Source organism: Staurois parvus, unplaced genomic scaffold (assembly GCF_062004578.1).
Source record: "Staurois parvus isolate SC_StPar_1 unplaced genomic scaffold, SC_StPar_1.0 ptg000114l, whole genome shotgun sequence".
In the NCBI taxonomy this organism is placed as follows: Eukaryota; Metazoa; Chordata; class Amphibia; order Anura; family Ranidae; genus Staurois; species Staurois parvus.
This window is the reverse complement of record NW_028317910.1, coordinates 3,189,491-3,211,487: the sequence shown is the minus strand read 5'-3', so window position 1 is coordinate 3,211,487 and position 21,997 is coordinate 3,189,491. Positions and strand designations below refer to the sequence as shown.

The window sequence follows — 21,997 nt, the reverse complement described above, 5'->3', positions numbered from 1 at the left end:
CCCAGGTAAAAAAAAATGTGCATTTATTATTATGTTTATCTGCAGGAGCCTATAAAGCATTGCACCAGCAATGAGCAGATCACTGGTGCCATGCAGGTCTCCTGCAGATCTGTCAGAATATCTGCTCGCTTGTACTGGATGTACGAGAAAACAGATATACTGACAGGAAGAATCATTGAACTGACACAGCGCTCCATAGCACCGTGGTAGTTCATTGAGGACTACAACCTGATAGCTGCTAAGGCTGCTGGGACTTGTAGTCTCATTCACAGAGTGAGTGATGCGACCAGGTGGGCCTTTTAATTTGAAAGCTAGGGGGGGTCCTCCACTAGCTGTCAATCGGGGGGAGTGGGTGCTGGTTAGATCACAACATGTTACACCCTGAATATAACATGCATGTAACAAAAAGGTGAACTTATCCTTTAACCCTTCTAGAAGTTTGACTTTAGATATATGTCAACCACGATTTCAATCTTCTCCAAGTGTTTGTAATTTATTTACATTTTTACAAAATAAGAAGCAGGCATTGCAACACTTACAGTAAGCAGTGGGCCGCTGTGAGCACCCAGTCCGGTGACAGAATCACCCCGCTGCACAGAAAGCTTCCCTGGAACATCAGCTCCACATTCCATGGCCAGCAATTGGGACAAGCTTCCTCCCCACCAACAACTCGATTGAGAAGCCACTGGGCGGAGAGAGGGGCCATACCACAGACACCTGAGACTCACAGAAAGCACAAAATATGGAGCAGGTCTTTTAGTGTATGTGATGCTAACATGATAATCATTTTAACAAGTCTTTCCCGACATGGTGATGGCAATATCTGAGATGGGATCTTTAGGGTTTAGAAAAAAGGAGTTAAAAAAAAAGTCCGGTAAACAGAGCTTGTGTGATGAAAACACTTTAATGACAAAAAGGTCAGAGGAGAAAGGTCAGACCTGTTCCAGGTGACAGAAAATCCCCAAATGATTATATAAAGGCTCTTTGTAACAGTAGTAATTAGGAGACAATATTTGAACCTCAAAACACAGACAACCATGAAGAGGATATGCTACAAAATGGGTAACCACGAAGAAAGTAGCTACAACATGAGTACCCTTGAATAGAATGGGCTACAACCATGACAAAAATGAGATCTAAAACACAGGGAACCAAAAAGAGAATAGGCGTCAACACAGACAACCACAAAGAGCACTGGCTACACCACAGGGAACCGTGAACAGGCTACAACACTGTGACCCATGAAGAGAATAGGTGTCAGCATAAAGAACCACAAGGAAGAATGAAAAGACCACAGCGAATCATGAAGAGGACGGGCTACCATGAACAGAATGGACTTTAATACAGAGAACCATGAAGAGGACTAGCTACAGCACGGGGAACAATTATGTGGATAGCTACAACATGGGAGACCATAGAATAGGCTAAAATATGGAGAAACCTGAAAATGAACAAAGAATCGTAAATCGGATGGGCTACAGCAAGTTACAACATGAAGAGGATGGACGCCAACGTGGGGACCCATGTAGAGGATGGACGCCAACGTGGGGACCCATGTAGAGGATGGACGCCAACGTGGGGACCCATGTAGAGGATGGACGCCAACGTGGGGACCCATGTAGAGGATGGACGCCAACGTGGGGACCCATGTAGGGGATGGACGCCAACGTGGGGACCCATGTAGGGGATGGACGCCAACGTGGGGACCCATGTAGGGGATGGACGCCAACGTGGGGACCCATGTAGGGGATGGACGCCAACGTGGGGACCCATGTAGAGGATGGACGCCAACGTGGGGACCCATGTAGAGGATGGACGCCAACGTGGGGACCCATGTAGAGGATGGACGCCAACGTGGGGACCCATGTAGAGGATGGACGCCAACGTGGGGACCCATGTAGAGGATGGACGCCAACGTGGGGACCCATGTAGAGGATGGACGCCAACGTGGGGACCCATGTAGAGGATGGACGCCAACGTGGGGACCCATGTAGAGGATGGACGCCAACGTGGGGACCCATGTAGAGGATGGACGCCAACGTGGGGACCCATGTAGAGGATGGACGCCAACGTGGGGACCCATGTAGAGGATGGACGCCAACGTGGGGACCCATGTAGAGGATGGACGCCAACGTGGGGACCCATGTAGAGGATGGACGCCAACGTGGGGACCCATGTAGAGGATGGACGCCAACGTGGGGACCCATGTAGAGGATGGACGCCAACGTGGGGAACCATGTAGAGGATGGACGCCAACGTGGGGAACCATGTAGAGGATGGACGCCAACGTGGGGAACCATGTAGAGGATGGACGCCAACGTGGGGAACCATGTAGAGGATGGACGCCAACGTGGGGAACCATGTAGAGGATGGACGCCAACGTGGGGAACCATGTAGAGGATGGACGCCAACGTGGGGAACCATGTAGAGGATGGACGCCAACGTGGGGAACCATGTAGAGGATGGACGCCAACGTGGGGAACCATGTAGAGGATGGACGCCAACGTGGGGAACCATGTAGAGGATGGACGCCAACGTGGGGAACCATGTAGAGGATGGACGCCAACGTGGGGAACCATGTAGAGGATGGACGCCAACGTGGGGAACCATGTAGAGGATGGACGCCAACGTGGGGAACCATGTAGAGGATGGACGCCAACGTGGGGAACCATGTAGAGGATGGACGCCAACGTGGGGAACCATGTAGAGGATGGACGCCAACGTGGGGAACCATGTAGAGGATGGACGCCAACGTGGGGAACCATGTAGAGGATGGACGCCAACGTGGGGAACCATGTAGAGGATGGACGCCAACGTGGGGAACCATGTAGAGGATGGACGCCAACGTGGGGAACCATGTAGAGGATGGACGCCAACGTGAGGAACCATGTAGAGGATGGACGCCAACGTGGGGAACCATGTAGAGGATGGACGCCAACGTGGGGAACCATGTAGAGGATGGACGCCAACGTGGGGAACCATGTAGAGGATGGACGCCAACGTGGGGAACCATGTAGAGGATGGACGCCAACGTGGGGAACCATGTAGAGGATGGACGCCAACGTGGGGAACCATGTAGAGGATGGACGCCAACGTGGGGAACCATGTAGAGGATGGACTCCAACGTGGGGAACCATGTAGAGGATGGACTCCAACGTGGGGAACCATGTAGAGGATGGACTCCAACGTGGGGAACCATGTAGAGGATGGACTCCAACGTGGGGAACCATGTAGAGGATGGACTCCAACGTGGGGAACCATGTAGAGGATGGACTCCAACGTGGGGAACCATGTAGAGGATGGACTCCAACGTGGGGAACCATGTAGAGGATGGACTCCAACGTGGGGAACCATGTAGAGGATGGACTCCAACGTGGGGAACCATGTAGAGGATGGACTCCAACGTGGGGAACCATGTAGAGGATGGACTCCAACGTGGGGAACCATGTAGAGGATGGACTCCAACGTGGGGAACCATGTAGAGGATGGACTCCAACGTGGGGAACCATGTAGAGGATGGACTCCAACGTGGGGAACCATGTAGAGGATGGACTCCAACGTGGGGAACCATGTAGAGGATGGACTCCAACGTGGGGAACCATGTAGAGGATGGACTCCAACGTGGGGAACCATGTAGAGGATGGACTCCAACGTGGGGAACCATGTAGAGGATGGACTCCAACGTGGGGAACCATGTAGAGGATGGACTCCAACGTGGGGAACCATGTAGAGGATGGACTCCAACGTGGGGAACCATGTAGAGGATGGACTCCAACGTGGGGAACCATGTAGAGGATGGACTCCAACACAGGGAAAGCATGAAAAGAACAAGCTACATCAAATTGAAGATCACATCATGTTCTTCTTCTGTCAATTAAGTATCAGGAGATAGGGCCACAGGATCATTAAAACTGGGTAAGCAAAAGTTTCAAAATATTGTCTGTCTGATTAGATGAATCTTGATATCTGCTGAACCTGCAGATTAAGGGTCAGAATATTTCATACACAACATGAATACATGGATCTAAGTCTTATGTCATTGGTTCAGGCTAGCAATGGCAGGTAATGTTTTCTTGGAACATATAAGCCTGCTAATACCAACTGAGCATTGTTAGAATGCCACCAACACAGGAGCATTGTTGAGAACTGCGTTAACCATTTTAAGAGTACTAGAGAATTGTGCTGAATAAGCACTCATTCAGAGGGCAGCTTAGTGCCATCCTCTGTACAGAGCAACTGGCAGATGTGTGTGCATTCATCTCAGACATGCGTGCAGGCAGCCTATAGAGGACGGCATTAATCTGTCATCTGAATGAGCACTAAATTGTCCACCGAGTCTGACTGACCACTCTTAACAACAACGTCCTCCTTTCACAATATGTTTCATAAACAGGTCTCTTTTTCCACCCAGACCCATCTTCCCAATTACTCACTTCTGCGGATTTGTCCAAGATTGGAATCCTGATGTAAGCCAGGTAATACCTGTGATTTAACTTCCTCTGTAAAAAAAAATAAATAAATATGAACATAGGGTACAAAACTATTGAAACTAAAAAAAAATGCTTTTATCTGTATTTCAACATCATTTTTGTAAAGATTGAAAGAGTAATTAATGGTTAATACTTTTTTTTGTATGTGTTCCTTCATTTCCAATCCAGTAGACACTGCAGGATCTGAGATGACATATCCCCAAAGTGAGGAAAATCCCCTTTTAAACAGCTGTCAGCGCTAAAACCTTCCTTTTGGAGATGTATAGCCACCATATAGGGGATGCAGGCCACTAATACAGCTGCTCGGGACAATCCACTAGGAGTTGTAGAAAAACACGCACGCACACACACGCACGCACAGCCACTAGATGGTGATCAAGTCTAAGATTGATATGCCAATTAGCATATTAGTTCATCTTGGACTATCACCATCTTGTGGCCACTCTCCATATTAGTACTCAGATATGCATGTTCTTTTTTTTGTCACCAGCACAAGTATCTCCATTTGAAGGATACGTTCACCCACAAACTTCTTTGTTCTCTACATACCCCTTTAGCTCCAGTCTTTTGTAACCCTGAGTTTACTCCTTGCCTATCAGCATCTGCGTTTCAATGGTGGATCAATAAGGGGTTTTTTTTTGCGTATTAAGGACTACTTAGATGGACTTCATCCTCGTTCTCTCCAATACTTTCTGACAAAATGCCAGATGCCCTCCAGTGAATTGTTTCCATACTATCAAATTATAACTTTTATCACCAGTAAACTCAAATTACTTGTAGAACCTTGCATACTTACCCCTCTAGAGATCTTCTGTGGGACTAATGGGATGATGAAAGGTTGATTATCCATTATTTATGCTTCCCTTGTTGATCCACTTACTAAGCTATCCTATATGATTCAGTGGGAAAGGGAATTGAACAGCTCTCTAGATCTGGACACTTGGCGGACTACTGCCAATACTCGATCTAAAATTTTGATTAATACTACTCTTATCGAATCGAATTATAAAACACTTCTTCGCTGGCACTTAGTTCCTTCACGTCTTGCTAAAATGTACCCATCTGTGTCACCTAGTGGCTTCCGACACTGCGGCCAAGAGGGCACTATGCTCCACATATGGTGGAAATGTCCTGTGGTTCATAGATTTTGGATCCGAATATTTCATTTACTCAGTAATGGGAATTAATATTCATAGATCACCAGAAATAGCCATATTTCATCTGTTGCCCACTGATATTCCCAAGAAATCAGTTAAATTAATTCTTTATCTTTTGTTGGCAGCACGTATTACTATAGCTAGATGTTGGAGACAGTCAACAATACCATTAAACTTGGTCAAACAGAAACTTAATTGGATTATGATAAATTTACTAGTATTGTTAACAATAATAGTTTTAAATTTGAGTTTACATGGGAACCATGGATTAGGTACAGTCAGGTCCATAAATATTGGGACATCGACACAATTCTAACATTTTTGGCTCTATACACCACCACAATGGATTTGAAATGAAACGAACAAGATGTGCTTTAACTGCAGACTGTCAGCTTTAATTTGAGTGTATTTACAGCCAAATCAGGTGAACGGTGTAGGAATTACAACAGTTTGCATATGTGCCTCCCACTTGTTAAGGGACCAAAAGTAATGGGACAGAATAATAATCATAAATCAAACTTTCACTTTTTAATACTTGGTTGCAAATCCTTTGCAGTCAATTACAGCCTGAAGTCTGGAACGCATAGACATCACCAGACGCTGGGTTTCATCCCTGGTGATGCTCTGCCAGGCCTCTACTGCAACTGTCTTCAGTTCCTGCTTGTTCTTGGGGCATTTTCCCTCAGTTTTGTCTTCAGAAAGTGAAATGCATGCTCAATCGGATTCAGGTCAGGTGAATGACTTGGCCATTGCATAACATTCCACTTCTTTCCCTTAAAAACTCTTTGGTTGCTTTTGCAGTATGCTTTGGGTCATTGTCCATCTGCACTGTGAAGCGGCGTCCAATGAGTTGTGAAGCATTTGGCTGAATATGAGCAGATAATATTGCCGAAACACTTCAGAATTCATCCTGCTGCTTTTGTCAGCAGTCACATCATCAATAAATACAAGAGAACCAGTTCCATTGGCAGCCATACATGCCCACGCCATGACACTACCACCACCATGCTTCACTGATGAGGTGGTATGCTTAGGATCATGAGCAGTTCCTTTCCTTCTCCATACTCTTCTCTTCCCATCACTCTGGTACAAGTTGATCTTGGTCTCATCTGTCCATAGGATGTTGTTCCAGACTTGTGAAGGCTTTTTTAGATTGTTTGGCAAACTCTAATCTGGCCTTCCTTTTTTTGAGGCTCACCAATGGTTTACATCTTGTGGTGAACCCTCTGTATTCACTCTGGTGAAGTCTTCTCTTGATTGTTGGCCAGATCAAGAACACTCTCCAGGAGGTAGGTGTATGTGTGTCAAAGTCAACTGTTGTGAAGGGTGTTTTCTTCACCATGGAAAGAATTCTTCGGTCATCCACCACAGTTGTTTTCTGTGGTTTTCCGGGTCTTTTGATGTTGCTGAGCTCACCGGTGCGTTCCTTCTTTTTAAGGATGTTCCAAACAGTTGTTTTGGCCACTCCTAATGTTTTTGCTATCTCTCTGATGGGTTTGTTTTGTTTTTTCAGCCTAATGATGGCTTGCTTCACTGATAGCTCTTTGGATCTCATCTTGAGAGTTGACAGCAACAGATTCCAAATGCAAATAGCACACTTGAAATGAACTCTGGACTTTTTATCTGCTCATTGTAAATGGGACGAGGGAATAACACACACCTGGCCATGGAAAAGATGAGAAGCCAATTGTCCCATTACTTTTGGTCACTTAACAAGTGGGAGGCACATATGCAAACTGTTGTAATTCCTACACCGTTCACCTGATTTGGATGTAAATACCCTCAAATTAAAGCTGACAGTCTGCAGTTAAAGCACATCTTGTTCATTTCATTTCAAATCCATTGTGGTGGTGTATAGAGCCAAAAATGTTAGAATTGTGTCAATGTCCCAATATTTATGGACCTGACTGTATATCTCTATTATTTAATGGACCTATGGCTGGCCCTGTTCTCTTTTCTTTCCTTCTTTCTTCTGTCTTTTTTTTTTCTTCCCAATATATTCTTTATCCTCTTCTTCGTCTCATTTTGTTTGTTTTTTTTGGTCTCCTTATTTTTGTTAGTTGGTTACATGAAACGGCCCATCCCTACTGACCGATGGAATATTTGCTACCCTATTGGGGTTGTGTTTTATTGTATACAACATCATTAGTTGATGTATTCTTATGTGCCTATATATTCCATGAATCTGATTGTTTGCCACAACTCGCCATGTAGGTGGGCTATGTTTTCTATTTTTCTGTATACTACTTTTTCAGATTTTCAATAAAAAATATTGAAATATAAAAGGATTTGTTCACCATTTAAACAAATACTAAAATGTACTTTTTTTTGCAGGTAAAACAATGTGCATTTATTATTTTTTGCTTCTGGAGCCACTAAAACATTGCACCAGCGATCAGGTCGCTTGTCCCCCGCAGGTCTCCTGTAGACCTGTCTGTACATCTCATACAGGCAAGGAGATACATACTGACAGGATGACCCTTGAAGGCTGTAAAAGCAATCATTTCTCCTCCTCTCTGGCTGCATTCTTGCAGCCATTGAGAAATACTGTGAGAGCTGTGATTGGTCACAGCTTGTCACATGGTACAAGGCTGTTTTGAATAGCCTTGTACCAGGTGACCTCTGTGATCATTCACAGATTTCACAAGTAGTAAGCAATAATGTCAGGAAGTGACATCTTGTTTGTTTACTACTGTTCATGTGATCACCGATTAGCCAATCCATGATCACATGAATCGGGACCTCACATCGGTGTTCCGGATCGCGGTGCCGCGTTCTCCCAGGGAGCGTGCACAGGCAGTGAATGCAGGAGGACGTTTATAAACGGCCACGCGCTCCTGCACTGCTCCCGTCCGGCTGTTTATGTACTTGGGCCAGATGGGAAGTGGTTAAGGGACACATGCTTTATATAGCCTCACTTAGCGGTTTGGTCATACACACTGGTGGAGGTGCACAAGTATTGCTTTGATTACATCACAAGAGGTGAACTGAGGAGCACCCTATCGCTACATTACAGTGAATTTAGTGAATCACGGATTTCTTTGTGTGAACACTTGAATAATTTGTTGGAAGACGTTATTTATTTTATTTAATATATATTTTGTTTATTTTTTAGTTAATTTTGCATAAAGTGGAGTGCAGCACTGTTTTGGTATTTATAATTATTGACACATTTGTATGGGTATGTGTATGGTGCGAGCGATCCGTTAACATCCACATAGGACACTATTCATTTTCGGTATTTTACACTTGGAATACCAGCTCACAAGGCTTTACTTATTAATTCACGTTACGAAAGGTGAACTTATCCTTTAAAGATTATGCCATATTCTATTTTCTCTTGTTATAAAGTACTGCACTAATGTCTAAGTTTAATCAGGGAAAAAAAACAAAAAAAAAGGGATGTGACATGACTATCAGTGTGATGTGTCCTTGTGTGGCTGTCTCCATGTTTAGTAGAGTTCTTCCTCCTCCTACCCCCTTACCCCCACAATATTCTAGTATGGCAGGCATAAAAAAGGAGGTTGCTGTGGCAAGCACTCATCAAAAGTGCCTAACTATACCCGCCCACCTCCTCTATTCATAGAAGCTGCATTATTGCTTCTAAGAATGAGAGGAGATTTATGAATGGAGGAGATTTTTCAATATTCCACCTGCCCTCCATTCATAGACTACTTTACATTCATAGAAACTAAAGTATAGCTTCTATGAATGAAGAGGTGGGCAGAAAGAGCGGACATTTTTTCAATTTAGAAACAGCCCAACTGGAGGATGCCCAACCAGGAGCACTCACAGTAAGTCTCGGCAATGTAGAACAGAGTGGGTCTCGAGGGTGTTGACAGCATCTGTCTCAGAGGGCAAAATGCAGCCTGGCCAATCTGCAAACAAGGGGGAGGATTCCAGGAGGATGGCGTGTCCCTATCCTGTACCTACTTGTCTGGAGCCTTTCCCTACCACTTATCCTTGTCCCAGACAGACAGGAGACCTGTCCCTACACTACCCATTTGCAAAATGCGTGCCAAGCTTAGGAGCCAAGGTCTCAAAAAGACTCTACCTGACCTGAGATGGCCACCAAAGTCACATAGGGTTGGATCATACAACCGAAAAACTTCCGCAGTGACCCAGGAAACCATAGAGGAGTATGCTCCTCTTGACTTTCCCTCCCTTTGCAATGCCACTGTGGTTGAGTGCCACCTGCAGTGGAGGGGGAAAAAAAAAAAAAAAAAAAAAAAAAAGGGCTGCACCTACCAAACTAGTAGTACCAAAATGCTTGTTACACGAACATAGGTACCAAGAATATATTTCTGATAAATTTAAACTGTACACTAACATCATATTAAAAGTTGTGGGAAAGAGCTAGACCCATTACAGATTTTGAATGTAATCTTTGTCCTTACTGGTGAGGTTTCCCATTACTTCCTATCCTGGTGACCACACAGGAAGCGGGAGGCTGTTTCTCACCCGAAGGCAGGTCTCTGTTCCTACCTTAATTTCTCCACACTGCAGATCACAAAATATTGTCCATATCTATGATCCCTCTGTCTCAAAGAAGGCTGCCTTGATCTTAGGAAAACTGTGTCCAATCAGACACAGGATCTTCCAAGATGGCACCCAAGGTCTAAGGCAGAGGACACACTGGTACCAGGCCTATGCCCTGTTAAAGCAGAACTAAACCTTCCTTTTTAGCCAAGGAAGCTGCCATCTCAACCTCTGAAGCAGAAGCTTTGAATCTTCAATTGACATGATGCTGCACATGTGATCAGCTATGATACCAGCCATTTAATTGTTTTACAGTTTGGTTGAGAGCACCAGCATGTGTCGGGAATATAACAACTTTTTTGAAACCGTTAAATTGATAGGATAAAGAAAAGGATGGTTGGCACTCAGGATGACATGCAAAAAGAAATATTCCTGTATTGAAGAAACATGTACAATGCTGTAAACACATCCTACGAGTTTCAGATGTCAGTCCTTATTCATGAGTAAGGACTAATGTCTGAAACGCGTTGGTGGTTTTTACAACGTTGTACATGCTTCTCCGATAAAGGAATATTTCTTTTTGGATGTCATCCTGAGTGCCGACCATCCTTTTGCTTATCCTGGTATGGTGGAGGTGTCGGCAGCCTCGAGGTCTCAGAAGAGCAGAGCTGGTATGTGGGAAAGTAGAAGTGCCTACGCACCTGGTTTCCCATTTAAATTGATAGGTTTAGTTCTGCTTTAACACAACAAAAAAGGAAAGTACTTCTATTAAACCTTATTCTCAATTCTGAAACTAAGGATAGGTGGGACATATCTGGTGGGAAATAGTGAGAACTACAGCAGAAATCTCATGAGAGGTAAACAATCTTAAGCCAACACCCTGTTACATGTGCAGTACACTACTAGGGACCAGTGACAGAGATAAAATGGTGTACAGATTTTTGGTTAATGATGGCTTTGGAAGAAGATCTCCGTGGCTGACTAGTCTTACCTGGATATAAAAACCTGAACTTGGCTTTAAAGCCATAGAAATTATTCTCAGCGTCGCTCTGAAATACAATGATCATAATGTTCCCCGGGCTGTAGATTGGCCGAATCACAGAAAATCCACATAAAGTAACTGTAAGCAGAACATATAGGAAACGGCTAGAATAACTGGGCTCTTTAGTGGTTAAAGCAGATAATCACAAAACCCACAAGTTATCTCAGCTATAAAGTCATTCACTAATCCTTACATTCATTTCAAACTGAATTCCAAGGAAAAAAACAAACAATGAAATCTATTCCTCTACATGCACAAATCATTATCACTCAATTCTGCAAGTGGTTCTGATTTACTATCGCTGTTCTCTAGCTGGTCTAAAACCGATTTTGACCTAAAAGGGACGCTTTTTGGACGCCATGGACATTTCTCAGTTTCCAGGCACAAAGAACAGTAAAAATGCAGGCAGGGCACAGGACAAAGCACTAGGGACAAAATGTATGTGAAATGGTTTGATACAGTTATGTTTTACTATGTGATTTTAGTGTATTTAGTGAATGTCACTTTTTGTCATTTTCAAATATCCCGCTGTCCCGTCCCCCGTACGTCCCGACGCTCGCAGGGGACGGAACCCAGATGACAGATTCCGGCATCCGCCGGATTACATTGCCGGGGACACTGCAGGAGGGACATCGCGGGAGCGCAGGACAAGGAAAGTGAAGAACAGATGCTGGAGCAGCACCGCATGGTAAGCCCGAGTGTAGCCCAGTCCCCTTCAGCTCAGCAGTGGGTTGAAGGGACAGAGAGGGAACTCTGGAAACATGCACAGTAATCTCACAGGTTATGACTCTCGGCAATTAAATAAAAGTTCTCCAGAACCCATTGATTCAGCAGCAAGGGTCAGGGACATGCCTTGGTTCCCAACAATTAAAATTACATTTTCAGCCTCTTCTTTTATATCAATCTGCTGTGGCAGGTCAGAACTTGAATTTAAATTGTTGGGCTAGGGCTGCTGTTAGAAACCACGGAGCCCCATAAAGCCAATATTACAGGTGTCCCCCACCCCCCCCCCCGCCCCATAAAGCCAATATTACAGGTGTCCCCCCGCCCCGAAAAAAAAGCACAATTTACTAGGCTTCAGTTATGAATGAACACTGTGAGTGATTGGTACCGCTCACTAACGATGGGCTGCATGTTCAAATTGAACACAAGTTCGACTCGAACATGGGCCATTTGTGTGTTCAGTGAACACACAAATGGTATGGACATTCAGGAGGCTGTTCGTCGCCGTGCCCTGACAGTGCATTGTGATTGGCCAAAGCATTGCACCTGACCCCAGGTCAGGTGCAATGCTTTGGCCAATCACAGGGCAGGATGACGTCACAAGGGGGCGGGGGTGATCCTGTCTCCTTGTGACGTCATCACCCTCTTTAAGAACGGTCATCGCAGTGCAGCTGTCAGATGGTGGGAGCCAGAGTCTAGGGCGGAGCAGGGTTTTTTCACCATTTTTCTGGTTGGCGGTCATCATGATTGACATTGGATCTACTTCGGAGGACTTATTTTATTTTTAATAAAAGGACTTGTCAAAGACTGTCTCTTTTCTTTTTTTTTTACACTACATTTTTTTTGTGAATGGGTAGCAGTACTATCATTAACATGGAGGGCTGGGATCTGGGGGTCTCCCTTGTTAAAAGGCTTCCAGACTCCGATAAGCCCCCTGCCCACAGACCCCCACAACCACCGGCCAGGGTTGTGGGGAAGAGGCAAAAACAAAGAGGGTGCACTGGCCTAGTGCATTACCTTAAAAATGTTTAATGAATGTAAATAATAAGTATTGTACTCACAAATGATCAATAAAAGGCACATCATAAAGAAACAGCTCTGTCCCATTCACACTGCAAGTCTATCTGTAGTGAGAACTCTGGAATCCAAAAGGCCGACGCGTTTTGAGGACTAGCCTCTTCCTGTGAGAAAGAGGCCCATGTCCCCATCAACAAGGTGCTTTAGGAGGGGTATGAATGGGAGGGGGACCCCATGCTGTTTATTAAATAGTCAGGCAATGCAGATAATTCTTGACATTCAGCTGTTCAGCAACCCCACTAGCAGCTGAAACATGAACGAATGTTTCTCTACTAAAATACTGCATGACTTAATATAACTCATTCAGTATGTTAGTAACTGAGCGGTAGTGGTAACTTCCCGCATACTCATATGTGGCAAGATACCACTCAGTAAATTGTCCCTGTTTGAAGTCGATCTTTTGGTAGGTTCGAATGTTCGGCCACAAACCGACCAAGGGGGTGTTCAGCCCATCACTCATTGTGTTCATTCAGAAAAGGAGAGGGCTGATAAATGTGACATTTACCGGCTCCCTTCCTCCGCTCTTCATCGTAAAGGATCCTATTGTGTGCCCGCAGCTGCCAATGGGAAGGAGAAGAGGAAAGTGCCAGCACTGCAGGGGCACATAGGGAGGCCTGGGCAGCACTGGGAAAACGTATGGGGCACAGGGAGGGTGATTAGTGCACCAGGGGGCAATTACTGGAATTGATCCCGTGTATGGCTCTCTCTGCAGCAGATGAGAGCCAGTGGGAGGGAGAGGAGAAGAAGCCAGCTTTCAGATGCTGCAGAGAGAGCCATAGGAGGTCAGTTTCAGTGACTGCGCCCCCCCCCCCCCCCCACCGTGCCACTCCCAGCCCAAATCCGATTCACCCAGCTGCTTGGACCCCCCTGCTGGCCGATCCACGGCCCAGGCCAAAGCAGGGGTAGATTACTCCACCTGATCCCAAAAATGAGTAAACAGCTTCCCCTCTATCCCTGGCCACTGCTACTGAACTGATGAGGCCCATGGAACATTTATTTAGTTCTGGGAGAATTACGGTGCTTGCAAAAGAAGGTATTTAAAGTCTGTTCTTTATATGGGATGAAGGGGAGGGGGCCTGTCAAGCAGGCTGTATGGGGCACCTCGATTTCTACTGGCAGCTCTGCTTGTGTCAACGTCTTGGCTATGCAGTGTGGAAGTGGGATGTAGATCATAAGACTGGCTGAACAAAATTAAAAATGTTTTGGCAGACAAAACAATGAATACATACTGTACACTATGCATTTCAAATATTTGTGTTTGGATGGAGTCATGCAATTAACGGAGAGCTCCTACCAATGAGTTGTTTTTGGTCTCTGTCTCCATACACCAAAACACGATCATATTGGCATTTCTCCTGGAACTCCACAGCAAAGTCTTCAAAAAGCAACTGAAAATAAACACAAAGAACATTGAAAAGCAAAGAAGTTTCAATAAAAGGTGGGAACCCCCCATGTAACTTGCATGTCCTGATAGTAACACCTCTGTACCCAACTCTCTGAAGTTCCCAGTATGTACTTGAATAATTTTGCCTTTTGGTGCTTCAATGACCCAGCGACACGTAGAGTTACTGGGGTACAACATTGGGTAATTGCGGGTGTAGATTTTCCCTTCTTTCGTTAACATTGCCACGCTACTACACCCGGAACCTGTGACAAAAACAAGTGAGAAAATACTGAATGTAACTTTTGCAGAATAAAAGGGTAACACTGACGGAATGCCTGTCACCCTGATTGGGCGATTCCGTCAGAGAACTGCTTCCTTGCCGCTAGGACATAGAACCAAAGTATTATACTCGGGCATCACACCCAAGACTAGACAAAACTAGCATAGATGCCAAACTGGAACTACTCCAGTCTCCACTCGCATCGCTAGCCTACTAAGTGACATATCGGCTTGGATGTCACACCACTTCCTCAAACTCAAACTTTAAAAACTGAGCTCTTAGTATTCCCCCCAGCCCGTGCCCCCTCCACTGACTTCACATAAATATCGATAACACAATCATCAGTCCCTCCCATCATGCCAGGGTACTAGGTGTAATCCTAGACTCCCATCTGTCCTTCCAGCCCCAGATACAATCTCTGACAAAATCATGTAGACTTCAACTCCGCAACATCTCCAAGCTACGCCCATTCCTAACCCCGGAAACCAGTAAGCAACTTATTCACTCCCTTGTCATATCTCGCCTTGACTATTGTAACTCCCTTCTCATTGGCCTACCTCATCGCAGGCTATCCCCTCTTCAGTCTATCATGAACGCTGCTGCCAGGCTCATCCACCTTACTAACCATTCTGTATCTGCCACCCCTCTGCCAATCCCTCCACTGGCTCCCAGTTGCCCAACGGATAAAATTCAAAACACTAACAATGACATAAAGCCATCCACAACACTGCCCCAATTTACATAACCGATCTTGTCTCTAAATATCACCCTAACCGTACTCTCCGTTCCTCGCAAGACCTCCTACTCTCTAGCTTATCTTCTCCTCCCATGCTCTTCTCCAAGACTTCTCCAGGGCGTCACCCATCCTTTGGAACTCCCTACCCCAGTCTATCGCCTACTCTGCCTACTTTTAGGCGATCACTGAAAACCTCTCTCTTCAGGGAAGCCTATCCCGCACTCTGCTAATACTGGAATCCTCTACTCTTCCAACCACTCCATCCCCCACAGTTATTACCTATTATACCATTCACCCCTCCCTCCTAGACTGTAAGCTCCAAGGAGCAGGGCCTTCAAATCCCTCTTGTATTGAACTGTATTGTTACTGTATTTTCTCCCACTATAATGTAAAGCGCTGAGCAAACCGTTGGTGCTATATAAATTCTGTATAATAATAATAATAATAATTTATTGAACAGAAACACCAAATTTTAATACACTTCAGGAATACAGCAGTCCCCATAAGAATACAAACAAATATTATACATTGTGATAAAACGTCCCACACTGATTAGGTAAGAGCTTGATCACATTTTCCTAAACAGTGCAAATGGTAAACAGTACAGCCAACAACTAACAGTGATCTAATTACCAGTAAGCTAATTAACAGCCAGGCAACCAAACGATGCTTTGATTAATCAGGGAGCCCACCGCAAACAGCCCGGCAACAATCCCATCCCTGAATACACTACACATGCTGTCTACCAGGTGTTTGCTGTCACTTGTATAATCTGTCCATCATAAAACAAAACTCATACAATATTCCAACAGTCTGAAAAGCGGAATTAATTTATCTTCATAGCAGGGGCAGACTGACAACTCATGGGGCCCCCGGGCAATAGGGGATCATGGGGCCCGTGTCCTCACCCACACTCAAACCACACCCAAAAAAAGCCTATGAAAGGGCATCTCATGGGGCCTCCTACTGACCCCCGGCCCTCGGGCAGTGCCAGAGTTCCCAAATGGTCAGTCCGCCTCTGATTCATAGGATTTCTGTTCTAAGTGGAGGAGCTTCTCCAACCCAGTCCGCATGAGGGCCACCACATATCCTCTGAGCATTAACCTGTACAAGATTAATAATACGTCTTTCCATCCACTCCAGCAGGGAAGAGTTATTGTCTTTATGCAGAGAATTAATCCAAGCCTCACTCTCAGTGGTCATCACGTTGTTGTCCATGATTAGAGAATGATTTGCTCTCACCAAGAAGCATAATCAGTGGGTAGAAGTCTAGCTCCTAGTCCCCTTCAAAAGCCCCTGTCCCAGTTTGGTCTGTCACACTAACACAGTGTTTCTCAACTCCAGTCCTCATGGACCCCCAACAGGTCATGTTTTCAGGATTTCCATTTTTTTGCACAGGTGATTTGATCAGTTTCACTGCCTTAGTAATTACCACAGCTGTTTCATCTGAGGGAAATCCTGAAAACATGACCTGTTGGGGGTCCATGAGGACTGGAGTTGAGAAACACTGCACTAACATTATCATTTAAATTTTTGCAGGAGGTACTGTCGGTAGCATTTATTAACACTCCACTGTCCAGCCTAGGGAGTCTCCACTATCCATCCAGTTTTTAGGAGCCTCCACCTAACATTCACTCTAAGTTGCTCCAACTTACCATTCACATTAAGCATCTCCCACTTACCATCCACTCTAAGCAGCCACTACATAACACTTACAATCCACTAAAAGCAGCCTCTACTTTCTATCCACTCAAAAGTAGCCTCCATTTACCATCCAAACCTCTGCTAATTACCATGCTGCTGCCAAAGCACAAAGGTCCTATGTAAGTTTTGATTTAGAAAACCCCCAACAGCACTCAGGCCTGCCGATTGGCCACTCAGTAGAACTGATATCTAAACTCACCATTCACTGAAGCAGCTGGAAGGGCCAAGAATTTCAGCTCAAAGCCACCGCCATTGATGGTGGCATCTGAAAAGAATGTGACGGTCACTTCATTGGATTGGATAAGGAGCGGAGATGGCAAGATGGATCCACATACTTTCCCTAGAAAAAATAACAGTGTGACTTAACTGAACTTTATGCAGAAAAATAGATTATGAAAATTTCCTGTACCAGTAAAATTGACAGCTGACAGTTCATTGGTTGCTTTGGACCAGCAGAATCTGCTCCATGATCAACTTCCCTTAAAAAGGTCAGCAGCATCCAAAACTCACCTTGATTATAGGTGGAGTGAGCCTTTAAAATGCTGACACACGGGTAGATTTACTAAAACTGGTTCAATTAGAATCTGGTGTACCTGTGCATGGTAGCCAATCAGCTTCTAACCTCAATTAAGCCCTGGCAATAAAACCTGGCAGCTGATTGGTTTCTATGCAGAAGTTCACCCGATTTTGCACTCTCCAGCTTTAGTAAATAAACCCCACACTGTCAACAATTTCACATATCAAAATTCCCAATCTTCACATGGGTATCTCATATGACATATCCAATCCCAACCCTAATGCACCTAATCCCAGTCCAGTTCAACTAACCAACATTCTCAGATACAAAATCCCACTCAGTTTCCTGTATGTAACAGAGATTTTTTTCTGGAGGGCAACCGTCAACGCATATACTCTTATGGTTCTCCATCAGTCCTTTGCAAAATTGTGACAATTTCAAAGTTCTCACAAATGGTTCTCACAAATGGTTGTTCTAGGCCTCATTATGAAGGGATAATCCTGGAAAGACTATGTCAATGCTAGCTTTCTGCACTGCTTCATTGAAGGTCTTCACACTTTTGGTGGTACTAAGTTAACATCCCTGACAAATTATTTGTGAAGGGTGTCAAAACACACACACACACACACACAATATTTTAACTTAAACATTTTTCAATTTCTGCTGCCTAAGCAGTTAAGCATGGTATGTTCCAAAGTTGATTTAGCCCCTTGTACAGAAATCTACCATCACCACTTTTCCATTTGATAAAAACTGATATACTCACTGATAATCTTTTGGTTTACAGTAAAAATTAGCGTATCAAGGATGCAGGTCACATGATCTTCAATATTCATCCGGATAAACTGGATTTGGATTATCTCCTCTTCAGGTACAGTAATTGTCCAGCGACACAGGCTAAGAAAAAAAAAAAAAAAAGAAGGAAGAATCTAAATACAAAAAACATTTGTAATCAATTGCAGCCTAGATGTGCTGGCTGCATGAGTTTTCTTGACTAGTGCACCCGAGATAGGTTAATCCAGACCCCACTACACCACCGTTACCCTTTACCCTTCCATACCAATCCCCTTTACTTACTATACTTACAGAAAACACAACACCAATTTTGGAGTAAAATGGCCAGCACGGCCTTTTATTAACAAATCAAGTTTAAACACATCAACCATTCCTTAGAACAGAAAACAAAGAGTTGCCGTTGGTCTTTGAAGGCACCCCCAAAACGATCCGAAATGCACCTGCGGACAACCATATTCCACTAGGCCTCCAGCCGCAACCAACTAGCTCGGAGACAACCATACCGTCCGCAGTGCAGCACCACCACCTTCCAGTTAAACCTCGGTTAACTGGGAATGTTCCCGGGCACACCATACCAACGATGGGTCTCACACCATTTTGTACCTCCAAGATAAGAACCGCCTCCAAAGACCAACCACCGCCCAGGAACCAAAATAACCCCCCCCCCCCCCCCGGAGGAACACAACATTCACCAAACAGGGCGGGCGGGAGGGAAGCTCTCTCTCCCACATCCAGCTCCCAACTGACGCCCCTCCCCAGAACACCCCACCCTAAAGTGCAGGAGACCCCACCTACACTCTCCTCTACCAACCAGATCCCCCAGCTATCCTTTACCAACTCTAAACAATCATTAACCCTCACATGTCTTCCTTCCCACTCTGGGCCTAGTCATGCCTGCCCTTCGCCAATTCTTTTCTTCTTTTATCGCTGCGGGCATTTCTTTATTCAGGCATTTTTCACTTTTTCACCTGGTGATTAGTGATGGGCCAAACAGCGGTTGAACATTCAAACCTAATAAAAGTTAGACCGCGAACTTCGAATAGAGGGGACAATTCACTAAGCGGTATCTGACAGCTGAATGTAAAAAGCATCTCTAGCATTGCCCAGCAATCGAAATAACCAAAAAAAAAAAAAAAATTAGATTATTAAGTCATGCAGTATTTTAGTAGTGAAACATTCATTTATGTTTCAGCTGTCAGTGGGGTTGCTGAATAGCTGAATGTCAAAAGAATTGTCTGCATTGGCCAAAAATTTAAAAACTGCATGGGGTCCCCTCTCCTATCCATACCAAGCCCTTTGGCCCCCAAAATTCAACACCAGACCCTTATCTGGGGGAGGGAACAAGTTAGCGCCCCCCTTTCTGAACCATACCAGGCCACATGCCCTCAACATGGGGGGGGGGGGCCCATGTTGATGAAGACAAGGGCCTCTTCCCCACAACCATAGGAAATCTGGAAGCCCCCTTTCAACAAGGGGGCCCCCCAGATCCCGCCCCCCCATGTGAATGAATATGGGGTACATGATACTGCTACTCATTCACAAATAAAAAAAAAAAAAAAAAAAAAAGTCTTTTTCCAAGTCCTTTATTAAAAATAAAAAAAACAAGTCCCTTAAAGTAGATCCAACATTAGTCATGATGCCCACCCCCACTTGAGAAAAAAAAAAAAAACCTGCTCCACTCTCCACGCTGGCTCCCGCCATCTGACGGATCTTAAATACTGTGATGTCACAAGAGGGTGGGGTCACCCCAGGCCCTTTTGATATCATCATGCGTTGTGATTGGCCAAAGCATTGCACCTGACCTGTGATCAGGTGCATTGCTTTGGCCAATCACAATGCACTGTCAGGGTGCAGTGCATTGTGGGGCACGGCAGGTTCGACTCGAACATCTAGCCCAACACTACTGGTGATCCTGCCAGTAACATACTTCCCATCCTAAGGTGGCAACACTCAGTCTGTGTGCTGTATGTAATATCAGGGTTGTCACCCACAAGAACACAGAACACCATACCCCCTTTTCTTTAACACAGGTGGATATGTTTTGTAGTTCACATAAGAAAAAGATAAATAGTTCAGGGCAGGCAGACTCAAGAAGTTACAATCTCAGTGGATTTCTGGCAGGTTTTTTTTTGCATATACTAAACAGATACAAAACACTTCCAATGGTATTATTCACCAGACCAAAAGGGAACAAATAAGAGAAGTTGTTAGGATTTACATACAATCCTTCCCATTCTTTCAAGTGGTTGTAAACCCTTGCATATACCCAGTGAAGGGACTGGCCTCAGGCGATACACAGAAAAGAAACAAATCCTCCTACATAAGTTGTACCTGTTTATCTGCAGTCTTCTCTACATCCAAAGTGCAGAATTGTAAAGTTGTCTACGAATTCAGAAAAAAAGAAGGCGGCGAGCTGAAGCTACACTCTACAGAGCTCATTGAGGAGAGCTCTGAAAACTGATTGGAGGAAAGAGACTCCCCCCTTCACACAGGAACAGAGCTGAGGCTGTCAATCTGCTGGAGGTCCCTCACCATGTTGCAATTTTTCTCTTGATGTCAGTAAAACTTGTCAGAAGTGATTCATGCTGATAGAGGAATGAAGCAGCATGCAAAAATGACACTTAGTGCCTTGAGACAAGTATACACTATAGAGGGATATGCTTTGTTCATATTTCATGTCTGAGGTTTATAGCCACTTTAACCATATAAAAGGTAAAATGATATTTATATTTGCTCCATCAGGTGGTTTAACACACTTCTACAAAAACATGCAGTCAAAATCAGACAAAAAACAATGCCAAGCCAACATACCCAGTCAGACTACAATAGCACAGTTGGGGATATCGCTGTACTAACACTGCTTGGGTTAGTACAGCAATCTGTCAGTTCTTTTTCGTTCAGACTGCTTGGTTAAACCAAAAAAAAAAATTGATGGTGTGTACAGGGTATTCATCAAACCAGCAAGCTCCCAAAACAGCACATTAGCAATCTCAGTTTGTGAACATAAGGGATAAAATAGACTGTGTAGATTAGTTTATAAATGCATGGAGACTGTATGCCAGGAAACTGATAAAATATAAATAAAACTTCCTAATTTGACCATTTAAAAAGGCCTCTCCACCTTCAAGTATTCAGGTCACATAAAAATAGATGACATCACTTTGTCCAAGCGGCATCCTTTTAAAAAATTATATGCAAATGCCAGGACATTTGTACAATACTCTGACCCATAGATCCCCACAGGTAATAATAGGCTGCACAGGTGGTCACCAATTAAAGTCTTCTCATAAGGTCTTCCCTGAGTACATCTAGTAATCCCACTCTCACCTTTTGCTGGAATAATTGCTGGTGGCATCCAATGGATACTTGATAACCCCATTTGTGCCTATAATAATCAGCGGGTTGGAGCTACAACCACCTACAAGATAAATTGGTATATTTGTAACATGCTGCAAACATTTATCTTACTTGAGGAGATACATAAAATTGTTATATGTTATATCATTGACCAGGGGTGGACTGACAACTCATGGGACCCCCGGGCAATAGGGGATCATGGGGCCCGTGTCCTTGCCCAAACTCAAAAAAGCCTATGAAAAAGGTACCAGGGGCA

At 44.5% G+C, this 21,997-nt stretch overlaps 1 protein-coding gene across 1 annotated transcript in view; it reads right to left on the bottom strand.

Annotated features, from left to right (window-relative positions):
* OVCH1 (ovochymase 1) overlaps positions 1 to 21,997 on the bottom strand; it is a 58,562-nt gene that overhangs the window by 22,813 nt on the left and 13,752 nt on the right. The window contains exons 9-17 of the mRNA XM_089671679.1: positions 21,712 to 21,802; positions 18,356 to 18,486; positions 17,272 to 17,412; positions 14,485 to 14,615; positions 14,263 to 14,356; positions 11,118 to 11,246; positions 9,441 to 9,525; positions 4,434 to 4,549; positions 540 to 717 (exon numbers count right to left, since the gene is read on the bottom strand). Coding sequence (XP_089527805.1) covers positions 540 to 717; positions 4,434 to 4,549; positions 9,441 to 9,525; positions 11,118 to 11,246; positions 14,263 to 14,356; positions 14,485 to 14,615; positions 17,272 to 17,412; positions 18,356 to 18,486; positions 21,712 to 21,802 — 1,096 coding nt within the window. The remainder of the gene's footprint in view (positions 1 to 539; positions 718 to 4,433; positions 4,550 to 9,440; positions 9,526 to 11,117; positions 11,247 to 14,262; positions 14,357 to 14,484; positions 14,616 to 17,271; positions 17,413 to 18,355; positions 18,487 to 21,711; positions 21,803 to 21,997) is intronic.